The following is a 24,413-nucleotide window of genomic DNA, read 5'->3' as shown; positions in this document are numbered from 1 at the left end:
TTGAGCAAACCTGGAAAGATGTAGTTCGCGTTTATTTTATGCTAGAGATAAATGAACTCCTACGCCACGAACACGTTTTTTTCCGTTATTTTTTGCTCGATTCAGCCTATGGCATTCAACAGCGTTGTAGGTCATGATTGCATACGCAGATTAGGATGTCGTCTGTACACTATAGCATCTGATATTTCATTGTACTGCAAAGTTGATCCATCGCTGTTGGAACTTTGAAAGTCCGCCGAAGCAAGCGGCCTACCAGTGAGCCGGTACAGTTCCCCATAAGTGCAAAAAACTTTCTCTTCTTTGATTTTGGGATCTGTAAAGAGTCCGTGAAGGTTGACATTTTTTCCCTTCGGCGTGTCCCAATTGAAGGTGTTGACTTTGATACCATAAAGTTCATCAATAAATAGGTGGGTAGCCGCAAGTCACCAGTAGCCCGCAAAAACAGAGATGCGATTTACTTTATTAAACACATATTATTGCCACCGATCTACCGATCGTGTAAATAGCACCGATGTGCGTAAATAGTAGAGGATAAGTAATAAGAAGTAACTGCGCACATAAGTTCGTACTTCGATGTATCCAAGCAAATGTACTATAATGTAGAGAAAATTTGGGTTTATGAAAGCGCTAATATAATTGATAGTTAATAACATATTAACAGTTAGTTAATAGTTAAATATACCACCATTCATTCGTAGTTGTGTATCCGTATTCAAAGAAACATACCGCTTACCAGTAGAAGAACCTTTCGCAATGGGCATACATGCACAGTTACCTTGAGTGCACGTTTGATATGCATGTCTTCCGCAAAGTTGACATTTGTACAAGCTGTTCCCATAAACGAATCCCCGGTAGAGTTGTAATCATATTGCGCAATACGTTTAACCGTCGTATTGTTTATAAAGGCTCGAAAATCTGATCTTGTATGGTCCAGACTTAGCCTAAACCTAAAATAACGAACGTTGAGTAGTTGCGACAAGAACAGATTGGGGCTGAGTCGTTCGAACACAGCGGCCTTTGGCCGCTCATATCTGCCAGTTTACCGGATCGCCATCGTTCTATGCGGATGTTTCACAAAGGATAGTCGGAATTTTTTATAGTAAGAGTATACACATTAGATGTAGTAGTGGAAACCCCAAGGAACTTCGTGGGCAGTTTTTGAGTTAGCAACATACTGTTACGGTTATTAGTTTTACTTCATTCGAAAACAACCTTTATTGATTATGTTTGTGACCGAGCAAAGCTGCTACGTGAGCACGTCACCCTGCACGAGACACGTAACGATAGAGCAACGTATTGTGAAGAAATCAAGGAAGTTAAATACTGCCCTTTCTCGACGCAGAGATTATTGCTAATCAATATCTACAATATGGCATCACCCAAAATGTCGATGCATAAAGCGGCCGCCGTTGTGTATCATTAGAGAATTCTAAACATTTTTGCTCTAAATTCTAAACATGTTTGTAACCGTGATTCACTTATTTGCTTTGCGTAAAATGGCGATCGTACATGAGCTGTTCTCGCCTCCCGCGCAAATGCCAAAAATCAACATTACTGCATAGTTATAAACGTAAACATCACTTCTATGTATGCCATACATTGTTCGGCAAGCATCGTCCAAACCTTGAGAAATTAATACAGTAAATATGTTTGTTTCTCTACTAGCCTTGTTCGATTTATCCAGATGAAGCTTGGGCGACCCCTGTGCCTACGATTGAGATAACACGTTACGCGTGTAACCTTCTGGATTGTTAAGGGCCGGCGCAAACAAGTCCCAATTTGATTCTGACCAGACGACCCCGTACTGGATGTGTCAACGTTTGACGCGGCTTGGCAATGTGTCAATAAATATTTATTCAAGTAGGTAATGATTGCCGGAAGGTTCGTAAAACCAAGGTCAGCTATGAAGGCCAGCCGCGATCTTTCAATCAGAATGAGTTCGCCAATGCGAGCGATAGAATTCGTAAGCCTGCTGGTTGTAGCGGGTCTATATATTCAAAATCTATTTTAACGCGCAATTTTACGTCCGGTGCCGCCGTTAATCATTCCATCAGACGGTTGGCTCTAAGCCCGAAACGAAGTCTCGGTGTGCCCAGTTCCACAACGTGTCCCTAAGATTAGCAGGCAAATACGTCGCCCATCAAGTTATCACTAGGTTACCTTGTCCTGCCCGTCATCTATATACCGATGCCCCACAGACTAATACATCATCAATCAGCTAGTTAATCACATTGTTACTAGCATGTCAACTAAGGACACGTATTGCAGTAGTCGATAGTACCTACAGTGTTTATGTGATCGATGCTTCCGACCTGACTGATTGTCGTGTTTAACTTAAGGATGATTTTTCCATTCAGTAAATGCAAAACATCATCAAAACAATACACTTAGTAACAATGACGATGATAATGATTTTGGAGCTCCGTATATGATTAATTGGCGTTTTAACTTTAGTATCCTTTTTCAAGCCAGTATGTGTCATAATAGGACGCTTATAAGTACTCAGAGATATAACTTACAGAAGAAATCACTTAACAGAATTCGTTATAAATTTCGCGCATGTAGTGGACAACGAAAGGCCTAGGTGGCGTCAATTGGTCAAATTGGCGTTTAAAATTCGTATGAACTTTTCTAACTAAGGAATTGTCAGTAGAGGCTTTTCGAAATCTCAACTCAAAGGAAACATTCGTTGCCCAGAATTAAATGCATCACTGGGTCAATCCGAGCGTTTGTCGCAGCTCGCTTAACTTAGCATTATCGCAGATTCAACTTAAGTACATTAGCATACAGTCAAATAAGATATCCTACTGAGAGAGTTGCGGAGTTTGAATGAAACGAACCATGAAAGTTGGCTGATCTTACAGACCTGTGCCGTTTGCGCTGCTCGGAATCAATGTAATTCTCGCCGGTCAGCTGCCATTGGCTAAGAGGTCCCAATCCAGATGATGAGGCCATCGCACCGGTCGCTCTGTGGGCCACCAATGGCTTCCGAAGGCTAGGCAAAGACATCGTATCGGGTGCGGCACCTCGCATAGAAACCTAAAGCAAGAACGTCAGTAAATAACCAAATCTTAGAATTAAATAACAATTCGACAGTGCACGGGCTGGAGGACTTCTTCAACATAATATCAAGTCATTTAAATTAATTATGTACAATTAAAAGCTGTTTGCAGTCAGTAATGTTTTTTTAGGATACACGAGATTAATCCAATTGTCACATTTCATGCTCATGAACCTTTTAAAGGTTAGCTATCTAAGAGGTTGAGTCTTTTTGATGGACGATAGTGTAACTAGAAGGCAATTTCAATTCAAGAACTGACTGGATAACAATAATAATCAATATATTCAACCGATAGCCATACCTAGTTGGTTGTGGGATATCTCTTCTGTTTTAAGCGAAAAACAAAGCGACAAAATCAATAATTCGTCGTTCGTGATTGATCGAGATCCCAAGAAGTCTGGTCACTGTGCGACAGAAGAAACCGACTACTTTTATTCAAGTTCGGATGTAACCCGCAGTATGGCAAAAGTGTCTTAATTTTATCACGGAAATTATTAGCGGAACTAGCTATGTTTGAATGGTTAGTTCACTATCGATCAGTACACGTCACCTCTAGCGGTACCGCGATCACCTCGGCAAAGGCCCAAGACCTTCGACATTATTGAACCATACGTTAAGAAAAATCATTTATTTTGCATAACTCAAACTAAATAGTTGAATATCTCCACTCGAGGTTAACTCAATCCGTTGATATACTATAGATGATAATAATATACGGATAGTTGTATAGTTTAGCAGATGAAAGCTGACAAAATGGTCAGCATTAGCGATTAATGGATTGTTCATTCACGTCCTCCACTCAGAAATACAGTTTTCGAAATAAGGAAATGTTCCTCCGTGCTAAAGACAGAGCTAAGGTATTTATTTGTACATTAGCACGATAGAATTTCCCTGCACGACTCTGCGTCAATGATGTACCTCAAAGGCGAATGTCAAACGTGCCAAAATCGATGCAGGTTGTAAGCTTAAAGCGCAGCTTTCGTAATGACGTAGACCTAGATATCATCCTGAGCTATAGACATGCTGCAAAAGTAGTAGGGGTTGCAAATGTTCTATGATGCGTACTACTATCAATCGATTGATTCCGATTCAGTCGCTAAACTTGCACAGTAAACGAACTTTGTAAATCGTCTAGTCGTTCTTTGTCATCATTGTAAACGACGTAAGTGTCACAATGAAGTTTCCCTCGAATGAATAACAGCCATTCGAAAAACGCCTAATAACGTATTACTTTGTTTCTACTATAGTATACAATGGGGTCGCTCCCTGCCTCGAATAACCAGATATTCTTTAGGCCAACCAGATTCTTTGGCACTTCCATTTTGAAGGGCCTCTTATACGTCGTAGGCGGGAAAGGATACGGTTAAACGCTGCCTCGTAGGCAGTGTTTAACGGTGTCCTTTTCAACGATGTTATATTGACTCGATGTCTTTGCATCATGTTTCGTAAGCGACTTGACCCACGTAATCTCGAGCCCTGAATTAGCAACAAACAATGTTTTGTCGATCCGTCTTACGAAGGTGGAAAAACACGCAGTTAGTGACGGTCTCTAGTTCGAGACTGAAAACTTCCAAAATCGCAAGCCTCGGCGAATGACCTCGATCGGTACGGCCGTAAGTTTTCTGTTTGTATTATTTTAAAGCCGAAACCCTTTTCGGGAAAGCGATATAGCACGTTTCTATAACAGCCGCATCTGTGATCCACCCTGTTTCTGTAAGGCTGATTCTTGCTCTGTTACAGTGAGTAAAAACTTCTTAGTCATTTAGCAGCTAATGGGAGTTTGAGGATGATTTTTAGAGCAGCCGGCACACCGAGAGGGTCCTTGTCTCTTGTGGGCTTTGTCGGACTGTATTTGTGTGTCCGTTCGTTTGCTGAATAAGGTGAATCAGTTAACCTAGAATAGCAATACGTCGCTTTTAGGTGGGTCACATCAGATCGGCCTGTTTTGTTTCGTTGACGCGGATTCCGGTCATGTAACGCTTTGTTAACCGAACGATAAAACGTTAAGAGTCCTAGGTATAAACTCTGATTTCTTTAGTTTCCCAAAAATCGCTATGGCGACCTAACCCATACTGACACCGGTACAATGACATACATACAGGCGCACCCCCGAGCAACTAATGGGCTAGACCAAGTGAGTTTGTCACGTTCGTAAGACGATCTCGTGCAGCCTACGCACACGACTCACGGAAAATTCCATATGCGAAACGAAATTTTTAGTATGAAAGGCCAGATCGAGAAGGTTCTTATCATAAAGGTGAGCGGCAAATTGTCAGTCTGAAGAAAGCGCTACCCAATTGAGACTAATACTCTGCTTAAGAATCGCACAGTCAACCTGAATTTAAAAAATTGGGCTCATAAATACCCCTATCGTTGGACTAGGGCTCCCCAATCAAACTATTATTGGAAACCGAATCAGGCGATGTTTGAAATCACGACTTCTTTTTTATGCTCACGATTACCTTCAGTGACGTGAACCAATGAGTGATAAGTTTCAGCAGGGAACTTTCCTAATTAATACCAAATTCCTATTATAAATATAATAATCTGCAAAAAAAAGTTGTTCCAAAGGTCTTACAATAACAATCATATCTAATACTGTGACCAGTTGAAAAGATTCTGAGTACTATAGACCTAATTAGCTTAAATACTTAACTGATAGCTCTAAGAAAATGTAAGATAACCTTCATTAAAACATTCACTGCCTTTAAAGGAACCGTCATTAGCATATATCGTTTGAAGGGTCTAACTCGATATTGTTTTTGTCATCGGATCCTTATAGATTTTTGTATTATACAATATAATCGCTCGACGGGCCGACTGTGGCGAAGTCAATACTGAATTAATACTCAGATCTCATCGGAGCTGTATGTCTTACTGATGCATATATAGTATCAGGGTACAACGACTGCACTGGAAACCGGCCACACAGACATCTCGAATCTAATACGCGCATGCCAATAAGACGCGTTTAAATATGGGCTTCACTTTTATTGTTGCTGGCGTTAATATTATACCTCGTTAAGTTTTCCGAAACAATATGAGTGACGCATTAGGTTCTCTATAGAGTAATCGTACAAGCTCTCGATACAGCGATTTTGATAGGCTTTTTTGCTGATGCATGGAATATTTGCTATTATCGTAGATTCAACGTACGCGTTTAGCACTATTTATTATCACTAAGAACTTAATGCAAACTTAAAATATGAGGTTGAAGATCTCAGTCGTTAGACAGTCGTCATCCCAAGTCTTCGACCTTGATAAAGACACTGACGATTGGCGGTGGGGTATTGGTCAACTTTGTGATACAAAACAGAAAATCAATCTGCTCAATCGTACATTGATCAAAATCAATCGTACATTGATTTTAAATAGTTGATGCATACATATAATAAGTGAGGCATCTCGAGTTTTATCTTTCAACATTGCTGTCATGTTTTGGTTTTCTATCCGCAACGAGCAATCTTTTGATAATTAAATTGCCGTTAGCAAACTCGAATGTTATAAAGGCAATTATTCGACTGTTTACACTAGGGGCTAGAGAACTCACACGGGTCATACCTGAAGTCTATCCATCTCTGCACTCAGTACTTTGAAGTTAACAGTCTTGCTTAGACTCCCTACTATACTTCGTAACTTCTTGGCACTTGACGTTTGCGAGTCATTTCGGCTACTCTGCTGTAAACCGCTGTTTTTTGGACTGATAAATCCAGATTCCCTTGCGGCCGGTCGCCCTAGGCCTTTACTAAGGGAAACCCCATTTATTTCTGGGCACTTTTTTCGAAAGCTTTTATGTTCTTCAATAGTCCGACCGTTTTCATCAAATACACGAACGCTGCACCGAAGATCATGCACCATCGGGTTGAGATTAGTGTTCGGACCTCGTGAGCTTGTTAAGTGGACAAATACTAGCACTGTTAGCATGTGTCATGGGGTGCGTGTATCAGCTGCGTATTCTTTGTTTTAGAAATTGTGTTCGAACTACAACTTCAATGCAGGTAATTCCTTTGCTAACTTACGTACAAGTTGATCACGAAAAAAACAGGACCTTTAAAGATAAGACCTGCAATGATCCGGCGTATCGAGCGCGCTCCGATGCAAATAGCTCAATTGCCGGTTTACGACGAAACCACTGAGTTTCTTAGAGTACTGTATTTACAAGCTGGCAAAGGTTAGTTTTACGCGAGTGTTTCGTTCACTTTGTAGGTAAATCGGTAAAATTTACTGTCTATCCGCATAGGCGAAAGGTCCGTTTTCGACAAACGCGCACCAAAAACTGGGGCGATATCGCCGATCGCCCAAGAACGGCTATTCAAAGAAAAGAGAAAGAGGGAAATGGAGCGGCTCAGCCAGAGGAAAGAGGAAGGCCATGCGTGCTGTCCTCATTCAATCTAACGCACGCGCGCACGCACATACGTTCGTTAAGAACTGGGAGATGGTTATGCCAGGGGGTGCCACGAAAGCCCAAATCTTTGCGATAACGACAGCATGCTTGTGTTATTGCATCGATGACGTAGCCGTGACGTAACAATTTATATATTAAATATATCAGAAATGCTGAAAATGAGTATCTGGGCGAAATGACACAAGCGAATCAATTATTCGACTGCGTGCGGTAGTTCCATGTTACTGTCGCTGTACCCTACCGCGGGCCTCGGGTGCCTACCAGCTTCAAAGGCTTACAAAGGGCCTAAAACTCCACCCTCAGATATTATCTAGCGAATCAGCTACTCCAGCGGCCGTTGCCTCCCTTCCAAATAGACTACTACACTGTCTCTCAGACGTTCTAACACGCCAACGTCTACGTCTCACATGTGAACGTTTCCCATGGTCAAACTGTCAGACGTAAAAAAATGTTTGTAATCAGTTACAACTGACTCTGGCTTTTGATCTGTGTCTACTTGCTGATCCGTAGAGGTAGCTGTGCATGCAAATGAATACACGGTACACATGCATGCCATAACAGAGGGCACAGGCCCTCGTAAGTCGTTTTGGAAATACACGTCCAAGCTTTATTTTTTTTTTATCTACTGCAAAGTGCCACAGCATCTTTACGTTTCCATTGCTTTTTGACGTAACGCCCTTCACTGAACCTTTGCTGCTTAGGTGACGTTTATCGTGCATATCGTAATTTAATAGATTAACACCATAGGCAGACCTACTAAATACGTCCTTTTGATTTTCTTGGTCCGTTTTATAAAGTTGAGCCCTTACTTGAAGTCCCTCTATTTCAACTCGGCTCAAGGAGAGACAGAAGTAAATAGCAGATCAGCATGTTTTTTTTGGGAACACAATTCGTTCCAAGAATGATATAGGATTGCCATTGTATTACGCTACCTAGTCCTGCATTGGCTGATTATAGTGCCCTGCATCGGTTGTCGAGCGCAGCTAAACGTTTTAGTTCTATCGATTGTTATGAGCCACTTTAGTTTCTGGGGAGTAGAAAAAGAATATCAACCAAACAAATATCAGGAAGGAAACATGCGATTCTTCTCATCAAAAAAGGGCCGGTTGGGGTCCTGATAGCATGTCTTAATGGCTAATTAGGTTTAGCGGAAGTGTAAGACGGTCTCCATAAAGGAGATGGTTACCGTAGTGTAAATAGTAGATATCCTGTAGGACTCTATCAGGGTCAACTAAGCTGGCAGCCTAACGCTTTTAAAAGCATGTGTATAAAGATGTACTAATTGAAATGGGTGTCAGATATTTTTCAATTGAAGAAAGATGTAACAACTAAACAATCTTCATAGGTAATTGGAAACTACCGGACAAACATGTGTTAAATTTACTGAACACGGACCGGCCATCATTTTGTAACAATGAATAGTCCGCTTGATATCTATTATGTCTTTGAATGTGCAGTCTACTTTGTACATGCCGTACTCTCTACGAAACGGTCGTATGTAAGAACCATGTAAATCACACCAATAAACAATACTGTGAGATCTATAAAACCCGAAAAACTTTTTACTCTAAAGTTAATTATTATAATTATGATATGAATTGTCACGGGGGAATTGGTCGGCTTCAAAGATCTTGACAAGGGCGAGCAACAAAAGAAGCAAATTTTACCCTTTGTTTATGTCAGTCACAAAGTTTTATATATTACAAACGATGAGATATGTATAGAATAGGTTTCGAAATCACATACCACACAAATAGAAAATTGAAACACTCCAATTTCTAAAATTCATAAAATCTTTCCTAGGACGTAAAACATAGCATTAATCCAAGTATCCTACCTATTAGCTTTAAGCAGAGTCTGTTTTATTAAGATTAAAGTTCAGAGTCATTGCCTGGTTCTGATGAGCGATCGTAACTAATAAAACGACAACGAGCGTCAAAGTTCCGTATTTACGAACCGAAAAATATAGAAAGAACATGCTATTTCATTAACGCTGCAATGTAAAAAAGGTTGGAATACTTTTGAAACGGCCAAAGCCAGATTACATCAAAGATGGAGTACACCATGCAAAACGCTGACTTAAGTTTGCGTCTCGAACAGGGATAGCGAAGCTTCTAAGTTCATCAGAGAACGTCATTCTTTTTCTATTTCGCTCCAAATATTTTTAATAAAAAAAAAAAAAAATCCACAGTTATTGACATCGTTTGTTGTAGAACACACCAAAAGCTGCAAGGTCCAAAGTCGACTTTTACTAAAAACTCTCCTCTTTCGAATTTTTTTTTTTTTAGTGAAATTTTTTTTTATGAAAGCACCGCGTTATTGTTTCCAATTGACTTTAAATATTGTGTAGATAGCAAATAATACAGTTGTTCAATAATAGAATAATTGAAACTGTTATTATTTATTTTTAGTAAGAACATTTTGTCTACAACAATCGATTTAAAAGTCAAGTGGTTTTCTTTATTCAATCGGTATCGTACAATATTTTACTGACAAGTTAGTTATACAAAAAATTACATAATGACGCAATAATCATTAATATACCTACATATCAAACACAAATGATAAATGTCAAACATCCCAAAATAGAGATAGCTTCTTTTGAATAGTTTCCATGATTATTATTATTCGTAACAATGACCTCGTTACTGAATGGCAGTAACTGCAATTTTACAAAATCGGTTTGTAAGTTATACGTACGATAATCAGTCTATGCTCACCTTTCTATCATGGCATCGACTGGGTTTTTGTCGTGTCTGCTCAACTGTTTTCCGTTGAATGTCAGCGACCGTTGCGGCGACGCTAATTCCGGCCTGGGTTGAGAGTTGAGATCGTTCGGCAGCTGCGAGCGTCGCGTAGTTGTTGGTAATTGTTGACACCACTGGTAGCTCCTATCAATCGTTGGTAAGATGGAACAAACTGCACAGTTACCACTACCGGTGTGTAGTACTTTAAGCTAACAGCCTAATATAAATTTGATTTAAACTTAAAACAACTATCTCTAAGTATCAAAGAAAATATATAAACTACTTATGCGCGTTTTGCTAAACATTTATCAACTATATGGCTTACTACTTTATTTTCAAACATTACGATTGGTGACATCGATATCCTTCTATCTGTGGAAAGATCGTGGAAGCCTGTGCTAACACTGAGGTCTTGCTAAGCTATTTAAAAAAATTTTTTTTTGCATAAGAAATTTATCTTAAATGAATTTTTTTCCTAAATTCGAATTGATCTAAACTTTTCCTAGTTGCCAAATCAAGGCGTGTGTCTAAGTGTCCCAGAACGATTAAAATGTTTTGTGACTGTGTATAGCAAGCAATATTTTTTAAAAGAGGATCGTCACGTTCTTAAATATGACATACGTTGCATCATAGCCCGTCATGGAGGTCATTTAGTGTTGTCGAGTTGACAAATCTAATAGTCGTTATATGGTAGTCTTGGCAGAATTCCGCAAATCTCTTACAACACATTTCGTGACGGGACGGCACACCGCTTGCTAGGAATGTCTTCGTCTAAATGTGTTTCGTAAACGTGGCTTTTTTTTTTTTACTATATCAAAATAAAAGCCTATTATACAGCTAGTCAGGTGGTATGTTGTATACCTGTAGAAGTTAGAAGCCGCATAACTACGAATTCTTAAATGGATAGCAATACAACTTAATAATTTGACTAGATTGTTCCCACTTAACACTACGACTCCTAACTGACATGCTTTGCTCAACAAATATCGGTCTTCATGGTAAGCATACGCAACTGGGTGCCTTGTTTAATTGTCCATTTTACGAATTAGGATGCTAAGAAATACGTTACAAAAAACGAGCGAAAGCTTGACGCTGAATAACCGTTGTTACTGCTTCATTATGGCACTGTTCGCGACAGAAATGTGTAACCTGAATAAAGGTACTAATACGACCGAGGTGATATTAACGTTGTAAAATTTCAAAAAAGCTAGCCGGCTTCATTGAATGCTGCCCGCCCTTTCTTACCATTGGCGCCAAATTTGGAATTTTCAGTTCCCTACGGATGCACCGTGTGTTTTCAACTCTTGAGTCGCTGTTTACTGCTGAACACGGTGCTCAGCCGAACAGAGCACTTCATTCCAGTGCAGTATTTATCACAGAATTCGTGAACAGTACATGCCCGGTGAGTCGATCGATTACACAAGCAATAAGTTTATTACTACTAAACATTTCCATCAATGATCACCAGTTATCAGCGTTCCAAGTAAGTCTATCTGCTTTGAAAAGGGACAACACTCCTTTACTTACTTTCACTGGCATTATGAGTTCTGCATAAGTAAGTGTACGTATGATACATGTAAGGTAATTCTGAGTTAACCCTTTGGGTTCACTCTAATAAATGTGGAAAACAATCTAACTAATTTCAGTGCTAATTAATACTTTTGTAGGTTTAGTAACTTCGTAGGAATCGACGTTTCTTTGTATGTAAAGCCTATGCCAACTGCTACCGGAAACAGTTTAGCGCGATCCTTTCTGTAAGTCAACCAAAAAATGGCCTCCGTGGACCAAATAAGTTGAAAAGTGCTGATTATTGGAACGAGACTAACGACCCTGTCGACAAAAAGTATATTTCCTAGCTGTTTAATAGTGAAACGTATGCGTGCACAGCTTTATACAACCCCTCCAATCGGTAACCATAATTACAGACACCGCTCGAACGATAGTCGCCAGCCATCCAACGTAAAACTCACTTTCGACCTTTACATTCGATAATTGGCTATCTCCGGTCTCTTCTCGGATGTGGACTGTGTGATGCAAACTGCAAGAATTTGAAGATAATCTTCACTTCCTTCATAGGTAAGTAAAAAACGAGGACAACTTGAAAGATAAGAACCCTTGGAAAGTGTTTCTATCAACACCGACGTATGTATGCGCGCGTCTGATTTCGAAGTAAATTTTCAAAAACGTTTCTCTCAGATGTTTTGCGTGGTACTTACAGCAATATGTACGAATGACCGAACCCCCGCCTTTTGTGGAATATATGGGGTTTAACTTTTTGTTCTATTTATTAGAATCGGTGGAACGGCTTAATCATGATGTCCAAAGAGGGAAAAATTAAGCGAAAGGAAAAACACATCCTACAAAAAGGGCAGCACCTTTGTGTTAATTTGTTTTAAACGTTTTGTTTTCAGCGCTATATGATCATCTTCTTACCTGCCTCGGCGGAGGTTGGGGCGCGGACAGCATCGATTGATTGACGGGGTTGGGACTGTCCTCGAGATTAACATACCCGTTTGGAGATTTCCAAGACTTTTTCTTGTCGGAGCTCCAGAACGGACTCTTCATTCCGATGGGAGCTGAGGTAATCGTGCCACGCTAAAATCAGTCCGCAAACGAAACGTTTTTTTTTCAGTTTGTGTGCTTACTTTCCGACGCGTCCCGTTACTTGTGTACTATACAGCTGTACAGTTAATAATAATAAATTCACAACTAGAGGAAGAACACACAACGAGATTGGATGTAACCCATAATCCAGTGCTTTTTTCACTGATAGCTATAGATGAACAAGACTAGGACCGGTTGGCAGCTGAATAAAATCTATCATTTTACGATCACTTTTCTACTTACTTGTCAAACATTTTAGTCTTATAATAAGTAAAAGCTATGCTGGTTAGTACCAGTATGGAGCATGCGTTTAATTGCTTCAATGCGTCATACAGAGAGTTCTATCGTTAATAAGTGAGCAAGTATGCAATATCATATCGAAAACGACGCTATAGCTGACGCAGGTGATCGCTTGTAGAAGGATATCTTAATGGACGTCATTTTTACACACGGAATATACGGACAACGAGCTTACATATACTATTTCATACCTTGATAGGATTAAGCAAATACTTTAGACACATGTAAACTATACTGGATTCTTTAAAAATATGGTGGTGGTACTACCTTCGTAATCAAAGCAGTTAAAATATATAATTATGGAAACGAATATCCATAAAGCCAGCGTATCAAATATGATCAAAAAAGAAAACACTGTGTCTGAGTGCACTAGGTTATCCTTTGCAACATGGTCAAGGCAGTGAAATAAAAATGATATTTATCTTCCTTTGACAGTTATTTAGATACTGGCTACTGTAATGTGTCTTTTTCCCTACGAGTGGTAACTTTTTCCGTTGATTTTCCTGCATTGGCACCGTTCACTTAGAGTAATCGGGCCATTGGCGTGCGTGTGTCGATCAAATGCGTAATAATTATAATTGAACTCTACATAAACAATAGATTCTTCAACCTGATCACTTGACTGAATCAACAGCATACAATAAGTGTTCCTCGTCGCGCTAAAATCACAGCATGGGTCAGTCTAGAGCTATATATGAAGTTACAGTTGACCATGTACCCTGATCTGATCTCCCCATTGCCCTGCTATGAAAGTCAGATCGTAAGAACGCTTTCAGTGGATCACACGTTTTGCTCTTTCCCTACTCTGAGTAGTAACCTTTAGAAAAGTGGAGATTTGCTGGTTCTATATATTCGAGTCGAGCAGGACGGCCGTGTAGTAGCTTAACGTACTGCTGAATCGAAGCTGACGTTGATAAACGGCGTTAAAGTTAAACACAAATAAGTTATTTCGCAGCATTAAAGGAGCATCTTGGAAGTAATCATTTGATAATATTCTAGATGGGAATGAATAGGTTACTGCAGATGACCACTAACTATACTGCCTAAACTATTTAAGCATTACTACTATTGTCTTATGGCTATCGCCTGTAGCCATATCTTTCTTGTATTGACATATAGAACTTTATACGAAGATTAATACGAAGCGAGGTTGAAGTAGTTGCGAGGATGCTGATTTATTTTGAAACTACTTGTGCCTGAAGCAGTGGTAGGTGTCAGAACGAGGTTTATTAGTACCAGCGGTAAGTTACGTACGGCGCTATTTTCTTGTGCTGTCTTATTTGTCGGCTTGATAGGAGGAGCCGTAGCGGTTCTCGACAACGGTTTCGTTGATTGGATCATCTCTAAAGCAATTTTATCTTCTGACATTGATGAAAGTTTGTCATACGGCTCTTTGTCGAACAACAAACTACTATAAATGTCCAGGTTTGCATGATCCGCTTTAGTCCTTTCTTGCCATCGACGCTTGCAATGACAGCTTGCACTGCTCTTACTGGGTTCGGGGTACTGTACAATGTAGTGTCTCACCGACTCATGCTTGTCGTCAAGCATGAGATCGATCACTGTAGATGTCGAACTCGTTCTGCCTCCTCGGCCAGAACTGCGTCGTCCGAAAAAGCGTCATCTAATATCTCAAGACTGTTCGTATTGAAAGAATTCTTCGCATCCCGGCTTACGACATAGGTCATCTGGCTTTTGCGATCTTGTCCGGTTCTGTGGTCTCATCGTCACGGCCGGATGAAGATACGGACGCCAATGTTATTGTGATCAATATATTGAACGTTTCAGCTGAAGAATCAAATAGTATACGTCAAGATATTATTGGCTAGTGGCGTTCAAAGGATGCATATGCGCTAAATAGACATGAGAAGAAATACCGAACGCAGCAAATGCTGCTTATAATATTTATATAATATAATTTATATAATAATATTTATATAAATATTAGCCTGAGTTGTGCTTATATTTTCTACGTTCGTGTTTCCCAGCCAGACTCCGTTTGAAATAACTTGTTCATATATGTACACGCATATATAATTTTTTCTTAATCGTAATTCGAAAGGATCTTGAATTGGCAAAGGCAAAAATGTAAATGATTCATGTTGTTACCTTGTTAATTTTTCTCACTGTATTGATTCATGCTGATAAAAAAATACAAAAATCAACTTAGAATAATACAAATATTTCTCTTCGTATCAGATCTTGCTAGCCACAGAAACGCTTATAGAGCTCCCATATAAACATGGGTTTGCTGTCTGATTATATTATTATTATATTAATAATAATCTACCATTAGATATTGTTTATATAAATAAGCCTTGATCGTTGTCTGGTCGGTATAGGCCAACCTAGACCGTGATATAGGAAGGTCACGCATGTACAAAAAACACAAGGTTCATTATGATCTACCTGTAGGTAAAACGCCTGATCGTCAATTAAAACATCTTCTTCTTCTTTTTTTTTTTGTTATAAACGAGCCTTCTATGGCCTACTTTCATACTGGAGATACTAGACGTCTAGTAACAGATGCGGTCCGAGAAACATGCGTGTGTCGTCAATTCATATTCACTGCTAAAATTATCAAAGCAATATTAGCATACAATACGAAGCTAAGCTACATTCAACAAACTCAGCAGGACCGCAGTACGTGGTGTCCAGTTTTAGCGTTGCGAGAATAAAGCCTTGCAAAAAATGCAACGCGACAGAGCACTGTGTATTAGTAAGTAGGATTTATGAAATTTCGTACCTAATCCGATGACCATGGTAGCCAGAGTTCACGTAGAACGTTGGACTCTTTACAACGTTTGAATATTGCTCACACTGGAGTAAATAACTGTATATCATAACGATTAGACCATTAGGTGTACGTATATTTTAATGTAGTAACTTAAAAAAAGTTTTCGCATCCAAGATGCCGCTGGTATATAGATTCGAGATAGTCTCTGGGCCCTTCAAGCGTCAAAGTACACAATAGGACCTTTGTTAGTTTCTTCATATTTATGGTATATATATTTACCATACAAATGGAAACAAATACTTTCTTAAATCACCTATATGACTGCGGCTAATAAATTAGTTAGACGTTCGAAAGCTGTTCTTAAACATCCCTACTGTGAATACCTATTAATCCATACTGACCCATAGGGCTGGATTAATTTCAAAGGGAAACCAGTGATGCACACATTCAGTTTAGACGTATAACTATTTTGAACGTAGCTGGCGGACATACTGATGCCTGCTTCATCTAGCTAAGGCATCCTTCAAACTTGAAATTAAATGCGGCCCTTTACAGGACTCATAATGTGTTAATAGCATTGGCTATCGATAGGTCCTTTGTAACAGGATTGCTTCTGACACTGGATGTCAGCCCAGCCGAGAATTTCTCTTATGACGATGTCGGGTCAGTTTCACCGTAGTAACGTTTATTAAGTCAGTTACAATCATTAGGGCTGCCACACCATATTTAGAAGCAGAGAGATCTCTATCAATGTCTGGCCACTTCTGTTTTGACGGGCTGATTCAGTCGCTGAAAGCGGGGAGTCCTACCAGGCGATCGCTTCTTTTCATCATAAAAGACGTCTAACAGTTAGATCGGCGATAGCGTTGATGCAATCGCATCGGCATTTATCACCTTAGATTAAAGCGTCGCTTGTAAGCTAGTTCAAATACGTGAGTGCTGACATTTCACAGCTTTCGGATGATATGTATCATGATATGATTTTACAGATGGAAGCCACCTTCGAAGGCTCGCGCGATCAGAAATAAGCGCAACGCTCAAGCCATTGAGATTCAGTTATTGTTCACGCCGATATTATATAAATAAAATAACTATATTGCGAAGATCTGTTTTAAAATGAAATCCCATAACTTAGGGACGAGGTTCGAATATCGTTTACTGTGTTGTGTGTGCTAATTTGTGAGCGTGCGTGTAACCGCCACATGTCAACTTGCAACAGGACTTCCGTTTGCTTGATTTTTAGAACTTCCAAGCTTTTGTAATCCTTTTTCCTGCTTTACTTTTTTTCCGCATCGAGACGCTCTGTTTGTTCCAGATCAGAAAGCCTTATTTAGTCGGATATAACGTATGGTTATTATTGGAAGTAATACCTGTTATCCCTTTTGCGCTTGAGCAACAATCCCTCATTCGCATACATGATATGTTCCACTTGCAGTTTATTTACGGGACCAACTATTGCATCACTGGAATCGTTTCTTTTTTCTATTAATAGTATCACTCCGCTTTCTTATTCGATTCCTATCTCCTTATTCCATGATGAGTTGAGCGTGCTATAAAGTTATGGAAACCCTAGTAACTTTTACTTGTTAAATGTACATACTTCCCTACACTCATTAAAGATAACGTATTCTGTGTGTGATAGGTAACGTTCTTGACGGCATCACAAATCAAGTACGCACGCTATATGCTACATGCAAATCAAGTACCTGTTATAGCATTTAATAAAAAAGCCATATAAGCATTGTTTATAAACTTTGACACAATTAAGGCGACCGGTGAAACAACACACAAACGGGGTAGGTAATTAACTTCAAGGTAAGTTAGACAAAATTCCCAGAATATATTTGGTTGCAAACAGCAGGCACAATAGTAAGGATTTACAAGCCATCAAAGCTTTCTTCTACGAGCTTAAAAAACGCTTTCATAATAGATACGTCACTAAACGCGTGAAAGGAAGAAGAATCATTGGAATTCTAGGCAATGGTGCTATAACCTTACGATGTAGTGTCAAGATATTTAAATAAATTCACAGTCATTCATGTACTCGACATCAGCTCCAATTTAGACAATTATAGGCTAATTATCCGATCGCATTTGGGTGACATTAGTCGCTAATGGCTTCTTTGATCTATTATTTTTCCCAAGATTGTTTAAAATTATATTGTAAAAGTAATTGTTAACCGAGCGGCTACACAGCCAGTGGGGCCATTGGCCGGGGCCAAGGTTGAGCCATTCATATAGACGATAAAAAATGTTGAAGACTTCCTCTTAAGGCTTTGACAAATATGATCATGGACCATTGATGAAGGTATTTGATAAAAACGGGCGTACCTTTGATATGTGAGTCCATATTAGCTACAGTAGGATAGTCGTTTAGGCCTCATGTTGTATATACATTTTTGACGCACAAGAGGAAACCACTAGGTCAATTTTTCATAGGTGCATGCAGATGACGTCAAAATTGTACAATGTTTTCAAGATTGAAAAAATTAAAGCAACGACGGTTACGAAGAGTACTAACTTAGATAGATAATAGAAAACGTATTTGTACTATGTAGCATGCTTCATAATAGAGATGTGAGAAAACTTTATTTACTATTGCGAAATCTTTGACAAGAATATTGACATAACATAAATTTTCGTATAATATTAACTAGGGTTAACCTTAGCAGAATATACCTAATCTGTGTCGGCACAGCGTCTTATACCATTTTTTAATCAATAGATAGAAAATTTATTCTATTTGGGTGATTTGGTTTGGTTCAATAACATATTTACAGTTAGAGAGAGAGAGAGAGAGAGGGAGAGAGAGACCAAGCAGCCTCTATGTTTGAACTTTCACGTCGTCGGATAGCTGGATAACCTAGGAAGACTAAGTGCTTTGTAAGAAGCTACTAATCTCGCCAATTTTTTAGCTCCAAATCACTTTCACGAGCAATATCGTATAAATTCGTTCATTATATATTAGATTTTTTACCTGCCCGTATTGTCAACGCGCTCAAGGCGCCATGTATTCAAGTATATATATATTGTTTGTTCCATCTCTGAAGTTGCCTTTATAGAAACCATTGCTAGCTAGGGTCAGAGAAACGTACTGTTTACCCGCCTACCTAAAGGCCAGGAAAAAACGAGCGGGAAAACAATCGTCAACCGTTAGCTAATTTTAATGATCTGGCTGTTTATTTGTGGCCACCGGCTATGAAAAATCTGTTTCAAACAAAGGTGCATTAACAGCACGGGATTGCGGACAAGCTTAGCTTGAACCGGGACAGAAAATTCAAGTCAGGAATTTTCCTTTACGCAGTAGGCGACCAAATGGGCGGCACACCATGCTGTACCACGCCCACTGAGGCTCAACTATGGCCTTTCGTGTCGACGTATTTGTTGGCGCCGAGACAAAAACGCAGACTCGTGAAGGGCCTCTAGATATACGAGACTTACCAGGTCGAAAAAAGGCGTCATCTGGTTTGTTTTAGCAAATCTAGCTTTTTTATATCTCAAAATACCTTTTTTTCACGGGTCACTGTGCCCGTAATGGAGCTTCCCTCATGTTCGCATAATGAACTAATAAGGAACTATTAACAGTGTCAGTTTTCAAGTCGCTATACCTGATAAATGGTTAGGTTATAGCTAGGTCTAGTAAGCTGATTCTTCTATAGATTACGCTAGCTTGCATTTCTTAAAACGCAAGAAATTAAAAATATTCGACGTCTTCGGAGTAGAAAAGTCCGCTTATCGTGAGCGCTAAATTATCTAAATATGTTAAAAGTTATGTGTATCTTCGAAAAATGTTTTCTTTCAACAACTTTGCGAAATTCTATTCGTACCATTACTTAGAGGTGCTTAGAGAGAGGCAGTACCAGCGCATAAACGTCGCGGATCCATTAAGTATATTGAGAAAGGTGGCGCCACCTGACGACCGATTAAGCACGAAATAGTATGACGAAATAAGAGCTTGATCGCATCAACAATTTAATTGTAATACGCCATAAGAATGACCATCAGCCCATCATTATAACGGAAAAATAAGCGAGACTTTAGGGAAACCCTCTAACAATCCCAGCTGAATGAGCCTTGCCTAAGCCACATCAGATCTAACACCAATACACGGTCGCGGCATTTCGCGGAGTTCAATCGCAAAGTCAGCGGCGCGCTCCTAGGTCATTCCTTTTGGCAACAAGGACAAGGCAACACGAGGAGAACATAATGCTGCGGGCCATCAAAGCAAATAAAGTTGGTACAGGTAGCTGTCAGAGTACATATACGTAACGTAGGGGTACAATACAATGTAACAATTGATGACCCAGGTACAAATCATCCGCTAAAAATTCGAAATGATAATCATGCGGATGACTTGCATCTAGCCAGAAGAAAATGTGCCACACTTTTGGAGTCTGTGACCTATAGAAGCATTTAATAGTCCCTGTTATTATACTCTATCAGAGCGTAGAAGGCTACCAGAAGTTACGCTGTGCGCTTGCATCGTAAGTTTTACTAGATGCGCCTTACAGAAACCTTTCGTCCTAAGATACATTAATAGAAAACAGGATTATTGTTACAGGGCATTATCAGAACTCTTATGTCTGAGGGCTCTTGCCACAACTTTCAACGACATTGTATTTTAGTCAAATTGTTTGCATCGTAAGCGTGATCCGCCGACGTCCGAAAACATCCTTCGGCGTTATGTTTTACTAAATTCATACAATAAGCCATGCTAACACATCCTAACATTTCGATGACGACGCCCATATTTAAACTCGGACGAATTGACAGGCCTAGCAGTGAGGTAAATACAATCGAACTCATTCAACGTACGACGAATAACTTCACCAGTACGGAACAGTAACGATACGGGTCAACCGGATTACACTGAATAATCTAAACGACAATTAAAATCTAAAATATATATCGATGTTCAGCAAAAACCCTTATGGCCAAATTCTTATTTATTGAAGCAATGAAGTATCCGCAGCTTAACTATACGTAAATACACGGTATACTCAATGCATAGACAAATTACATCGGCTGAGCTACATCGATGTTTTGAAACTCGCAGGAACGTTAAAGAATTCATGGTAGATTACGCCCTGAATATTTGTTCTGGGAGGTGTCTGAGGTTTACTCAAACGACCTTAATTATGCAGCTGCAGAAATCTATCCCAGTAAGTATTTGTGCATGGCACCTTCTACATTTTACTGTAGATTGTATCATTATTTCTACAATTATAAGCACTAACATAAGTCATATGATTCTCCGTGCGAATGCTGCCTTTCAATCCGGCAGGCGCTATCCCTTGCAGACCAAAATCCAATAGCAAAGCCTCATAAAATCTGAGCCTGGAATGACATATGTCGATGTGTTTGCAAAAAATACGACATTGTTTAGCACAGTAACTCCGATGTCACCTTTTTTTTCGCCGTAACACCAAAGCGACCTCAACTCTAAAACATTTCGGAGATATCAGAAATAGCTGCGGTCTTCACGTTGACACCCTTGACTAACGCTCGGTTGATGGCGGCTAGGGCATTTCCGACGAAATCTGAAATTCCTCAATATGCGATACATTATGGCGAGTTTATCGCAGAGCGCGTCCAAGGGACAGCAGGGAGGAACCCGTGAATCTTCTTCCAGTACCTCCGGTTAGTTATTCACAATGAAATTTCGCGTGACTACCGCCGCGATCGGGTACGACGAAGTCGGGTATATGAGAATAAACTTTTAGAGCGTTTCCGGGGGTGAGCGGGATGCAGACCTCTGGAGGCTTTTCCGCAACTCCAACATAGCGACAGATCTGAGGCATGGACACGGACAAACCACAAAATTCATAGTGATCCACCGAACACCTGTCTTTTTCAGCTCTTGATACTTCGTGAGCTCTGCGATGTGCTCTCAAACACCGCTGTGACTGTAGACTGGCTACCAATAAAAGACACACCGCCCCTCTGTCTTCCACACCGCTATGGTTTTCGTGATTGAGTTCGCTTATCAATAGGCTTCACTGCCGTTATTGAGGCCATTGATGCTGTTGTTATACATGAATTATACTAACAAAAGAAATCTGTCTTCTTAGTTGATAGGGCAAATCGTTTTCCCAAATTAGGTCGTGTCACGCACTCCACGGTCTAACTAGAATAAGTCACTTACAGATACACAAGTATAAGGCTTTCAATAAGGGAAAAGAATTTCTATAGTTCAAGAACTTAGTCAGTATACTTCCCCTCCCTCCCTTCATCTCCCACTATGGGGCTTTTTACGAGTCGTATTATTAATCAATCAATGTTCCTTTAGTTGAGGTAACGTGTAGCACTTGAAGTTATGATCACAAGTCAACGATTGGAAAGACTACTACCTAGTCTTGCTCTCTCGCAGTTTGCGAAAAATCACATTGGGTCGCTTAATGGATCGGAAATTGTCCCATCGCTGTTAAACAATAAGCGCAAAATACTTTAATAATTTGTAGATGCTGTGTCTGCCACTGGGTCCATCCAACTGCTCCGTAACCCTTTCGTATCGACCGCATTTGCGAAAGCCGAAAAGTGTTCGAACACACGCGTTCATCTCAAAGTATAACAGGGAACCGGTTTATCAGAAGAACAAACAGAAGAGGCGAATCCTGGTTGGCCAAAGCAGAAATTCGTAGTGCCTCCTACTATGACGGCCAGTACTAGCCTTTCGATAAAGAGGTGAAATTTAGAATTGTCAGAGCGGGAACAAATGAGCAAGGCCCGTATGAGTATTCAGCTCGATTATCGAGCGCACTCGAGACCCTGAACTGTTGTTTTATAGTCTCTACCGAGTATTATTTATATCATGGCCGACGATGAGTCAATCGAGGTGCGTCCCCTAAGCACGTCTCCCCGGATTGCGTACGTAGGAATAGTAAGTATCTATACGGTTAAACATGTAGAGTCGGTTGTACTCTACAGTGGGTGCTGACTTTGGCGAGCCGATGATGTCCTGCTTTTAGAAAAATACTTAACCAATGTCAACGTAGGAAGATTCGACAATGTTTTGAAGAACTGTATGGATCACCAAATCTGTCCGCATGGGCATGTGACGATGATCTGCAAAAAAGGTTCCTCACTGGCCAGAGAAGGAAGACGGTGACGTTCTTACAGGAGGTCGCAAGAACGGACTTTGCAGTTGAAAAATTGCGGGGCCTTCCTTTCAATCCGACTAAACGTTTAATCAGTTAAACATGGTTCAGCTGTCTGTGGATCAAATATGAGTATGGCTGAATCGACTGAAATAGAGCGCGCCCTTCAAACGGGAAGCCATATACGAAAAGAGCCTAAAGCAGCATGAGCCTGCCGGCTGCCTGGCTGACAAGCTGGCCAACGGATGAAGGAGAGTGAGTGTTGCTCGGGAAAGGGTACCGCATACAGACCGGCACGACGAGCCCGATGGGTAAGCAAAGGACTGGAGTGCCAGGTTGTCAGGTGAATGAGACTACAGCGGACCAACAGCAAGCGATTGAAGACTGAGACAGTTTGAGCAGCCAGGATGCATAATATGCACAACTGAACGAACGTAAGACGGCGAAACAACGGTTTACTTAGGACAAGACTGTTCATTTGGAGTGAGCACAATATCGAGACCCAAGGGCAGTGCTGATGACACAACAGCTAACGCTAGCGAACTCGCTCAATAAATGCGCTAATCAAATAATGATATAGAATTGAACAGGGAGGCATTGAGATCGAATGTTGTAATTCGTTAAGGATATTATCGTGTCATTTGCATTACAGAGATAAAGATAACAGTCTCTTCGCTGTTTGGCCATACAAATTACCGATGGGTACATCAAGATGCAGAAGAACACGTATTTTATGTTTAGCTTATAGCTAAGTTGATACTTAAGTTAACGGTAAACATGGGCAACACTTAAGAAGAAATAGCATCAATTTGAAAGCTAAATAATATCAAGTTTGACATTACTAGAGACATATGTTGCTGTAAAAAACTGACAAAAGAAATATATACATATACGAATAGATCCGATCGTAGTGTATTTCTCGATTGGTGTTTCGTTTTAGCATCGGTGAGTTGTCTCGTACTGGATTTCAACTGACCGGTGCCAACGCACATATATACAAATACGTCGGCGTTTATCGTAAATTATTCCTCCTAACTTAGTAATTAGTTGGTACTAACTAACTTAAAGGTTCAAGATACGTGTGAAGAACCAAGCAGAGGACTGGGGTACAAACATCAGTTCGACTGTATTGCCTTCACTACAGACGCGCAAAATATCAATCGGTTTCTACCGTAGCTGACAAGTGTTATTAGTTATTCAGCTCTCTCATTGATGATGAACAGGTATCCATAAAAATTTCAAATGTCAGGACAAACATTAAGTTGCAGACAATTGCAGTTCAAAGGCGGAATTGAATCTACTAGCGAAAATTTCTTAACAGTCTATTCTTATGGTTGTGTAATAGCTTAGTCAAAGACTTTTTCACTGGTAGTTTAACGATGCTCTAGATAACCCAGTTTACTCTGCTTTAAATAGTCATTAAGAGAAATCATCTTTAAGCGACAATTTGGCGTGATCAGAT

General features: G+C 40.0%; 1 protein-coding gene across 3 annotated transcripts in view; it reads right to left on the bottom strand.

Moving 5' to 3' along the window:
* LOC111247613 (uncharacterized) overlaps positions 1–24,413 on the bottom strand; it is a 51,297-nt gene that overhangs the window by 4,732 nt on the left and 22,152 nt on the right. For 2 of the 3 annotated variants that reach the window (XM_022798746.2, XM_086985556.1), the window contains exons 2-4: positions 12,647–12,808; positions 10,187–10,357; positions 2,867–3,039 (exon numbers count right to left, since the gene is read on the bottom strand). In XM_022798746.2, coding sequence (XP_022654481.1) covers positions 2,867–3,039; positions 10,187–10,357; positions 12,647–12,808 — 506 coding nt within the window. Of the gene's footprint in view, positions 1–2,866; positions 3,040–10,186; positions 10,358–12,646; positions 12,809–14,371; positions 14,906–24,413 lie in introns of all 3 variants that reach the window. The other variant, XM_086985555.1, reaches the window with a different exon arrangement.

The sequence above is a fragment of the Varroa destructor genome, unplaced genomic scaffold (assembly GCF_002443255.2).
Source record: "Varroa destructor unplaced genomic scaffold, Vdes_3.0 BEIS01000003.1, whole genome shotgun sequence".
NCBI classification, from domain to species: Eukaryota; Metazoa; Arthropoda; class Arachnida; order Mesostigmata; family Varroidae; genus Varroa; species Varroa destructor.
This window is presented reverse-complemented; position numbering and strand designations above follow the sequence as displayed.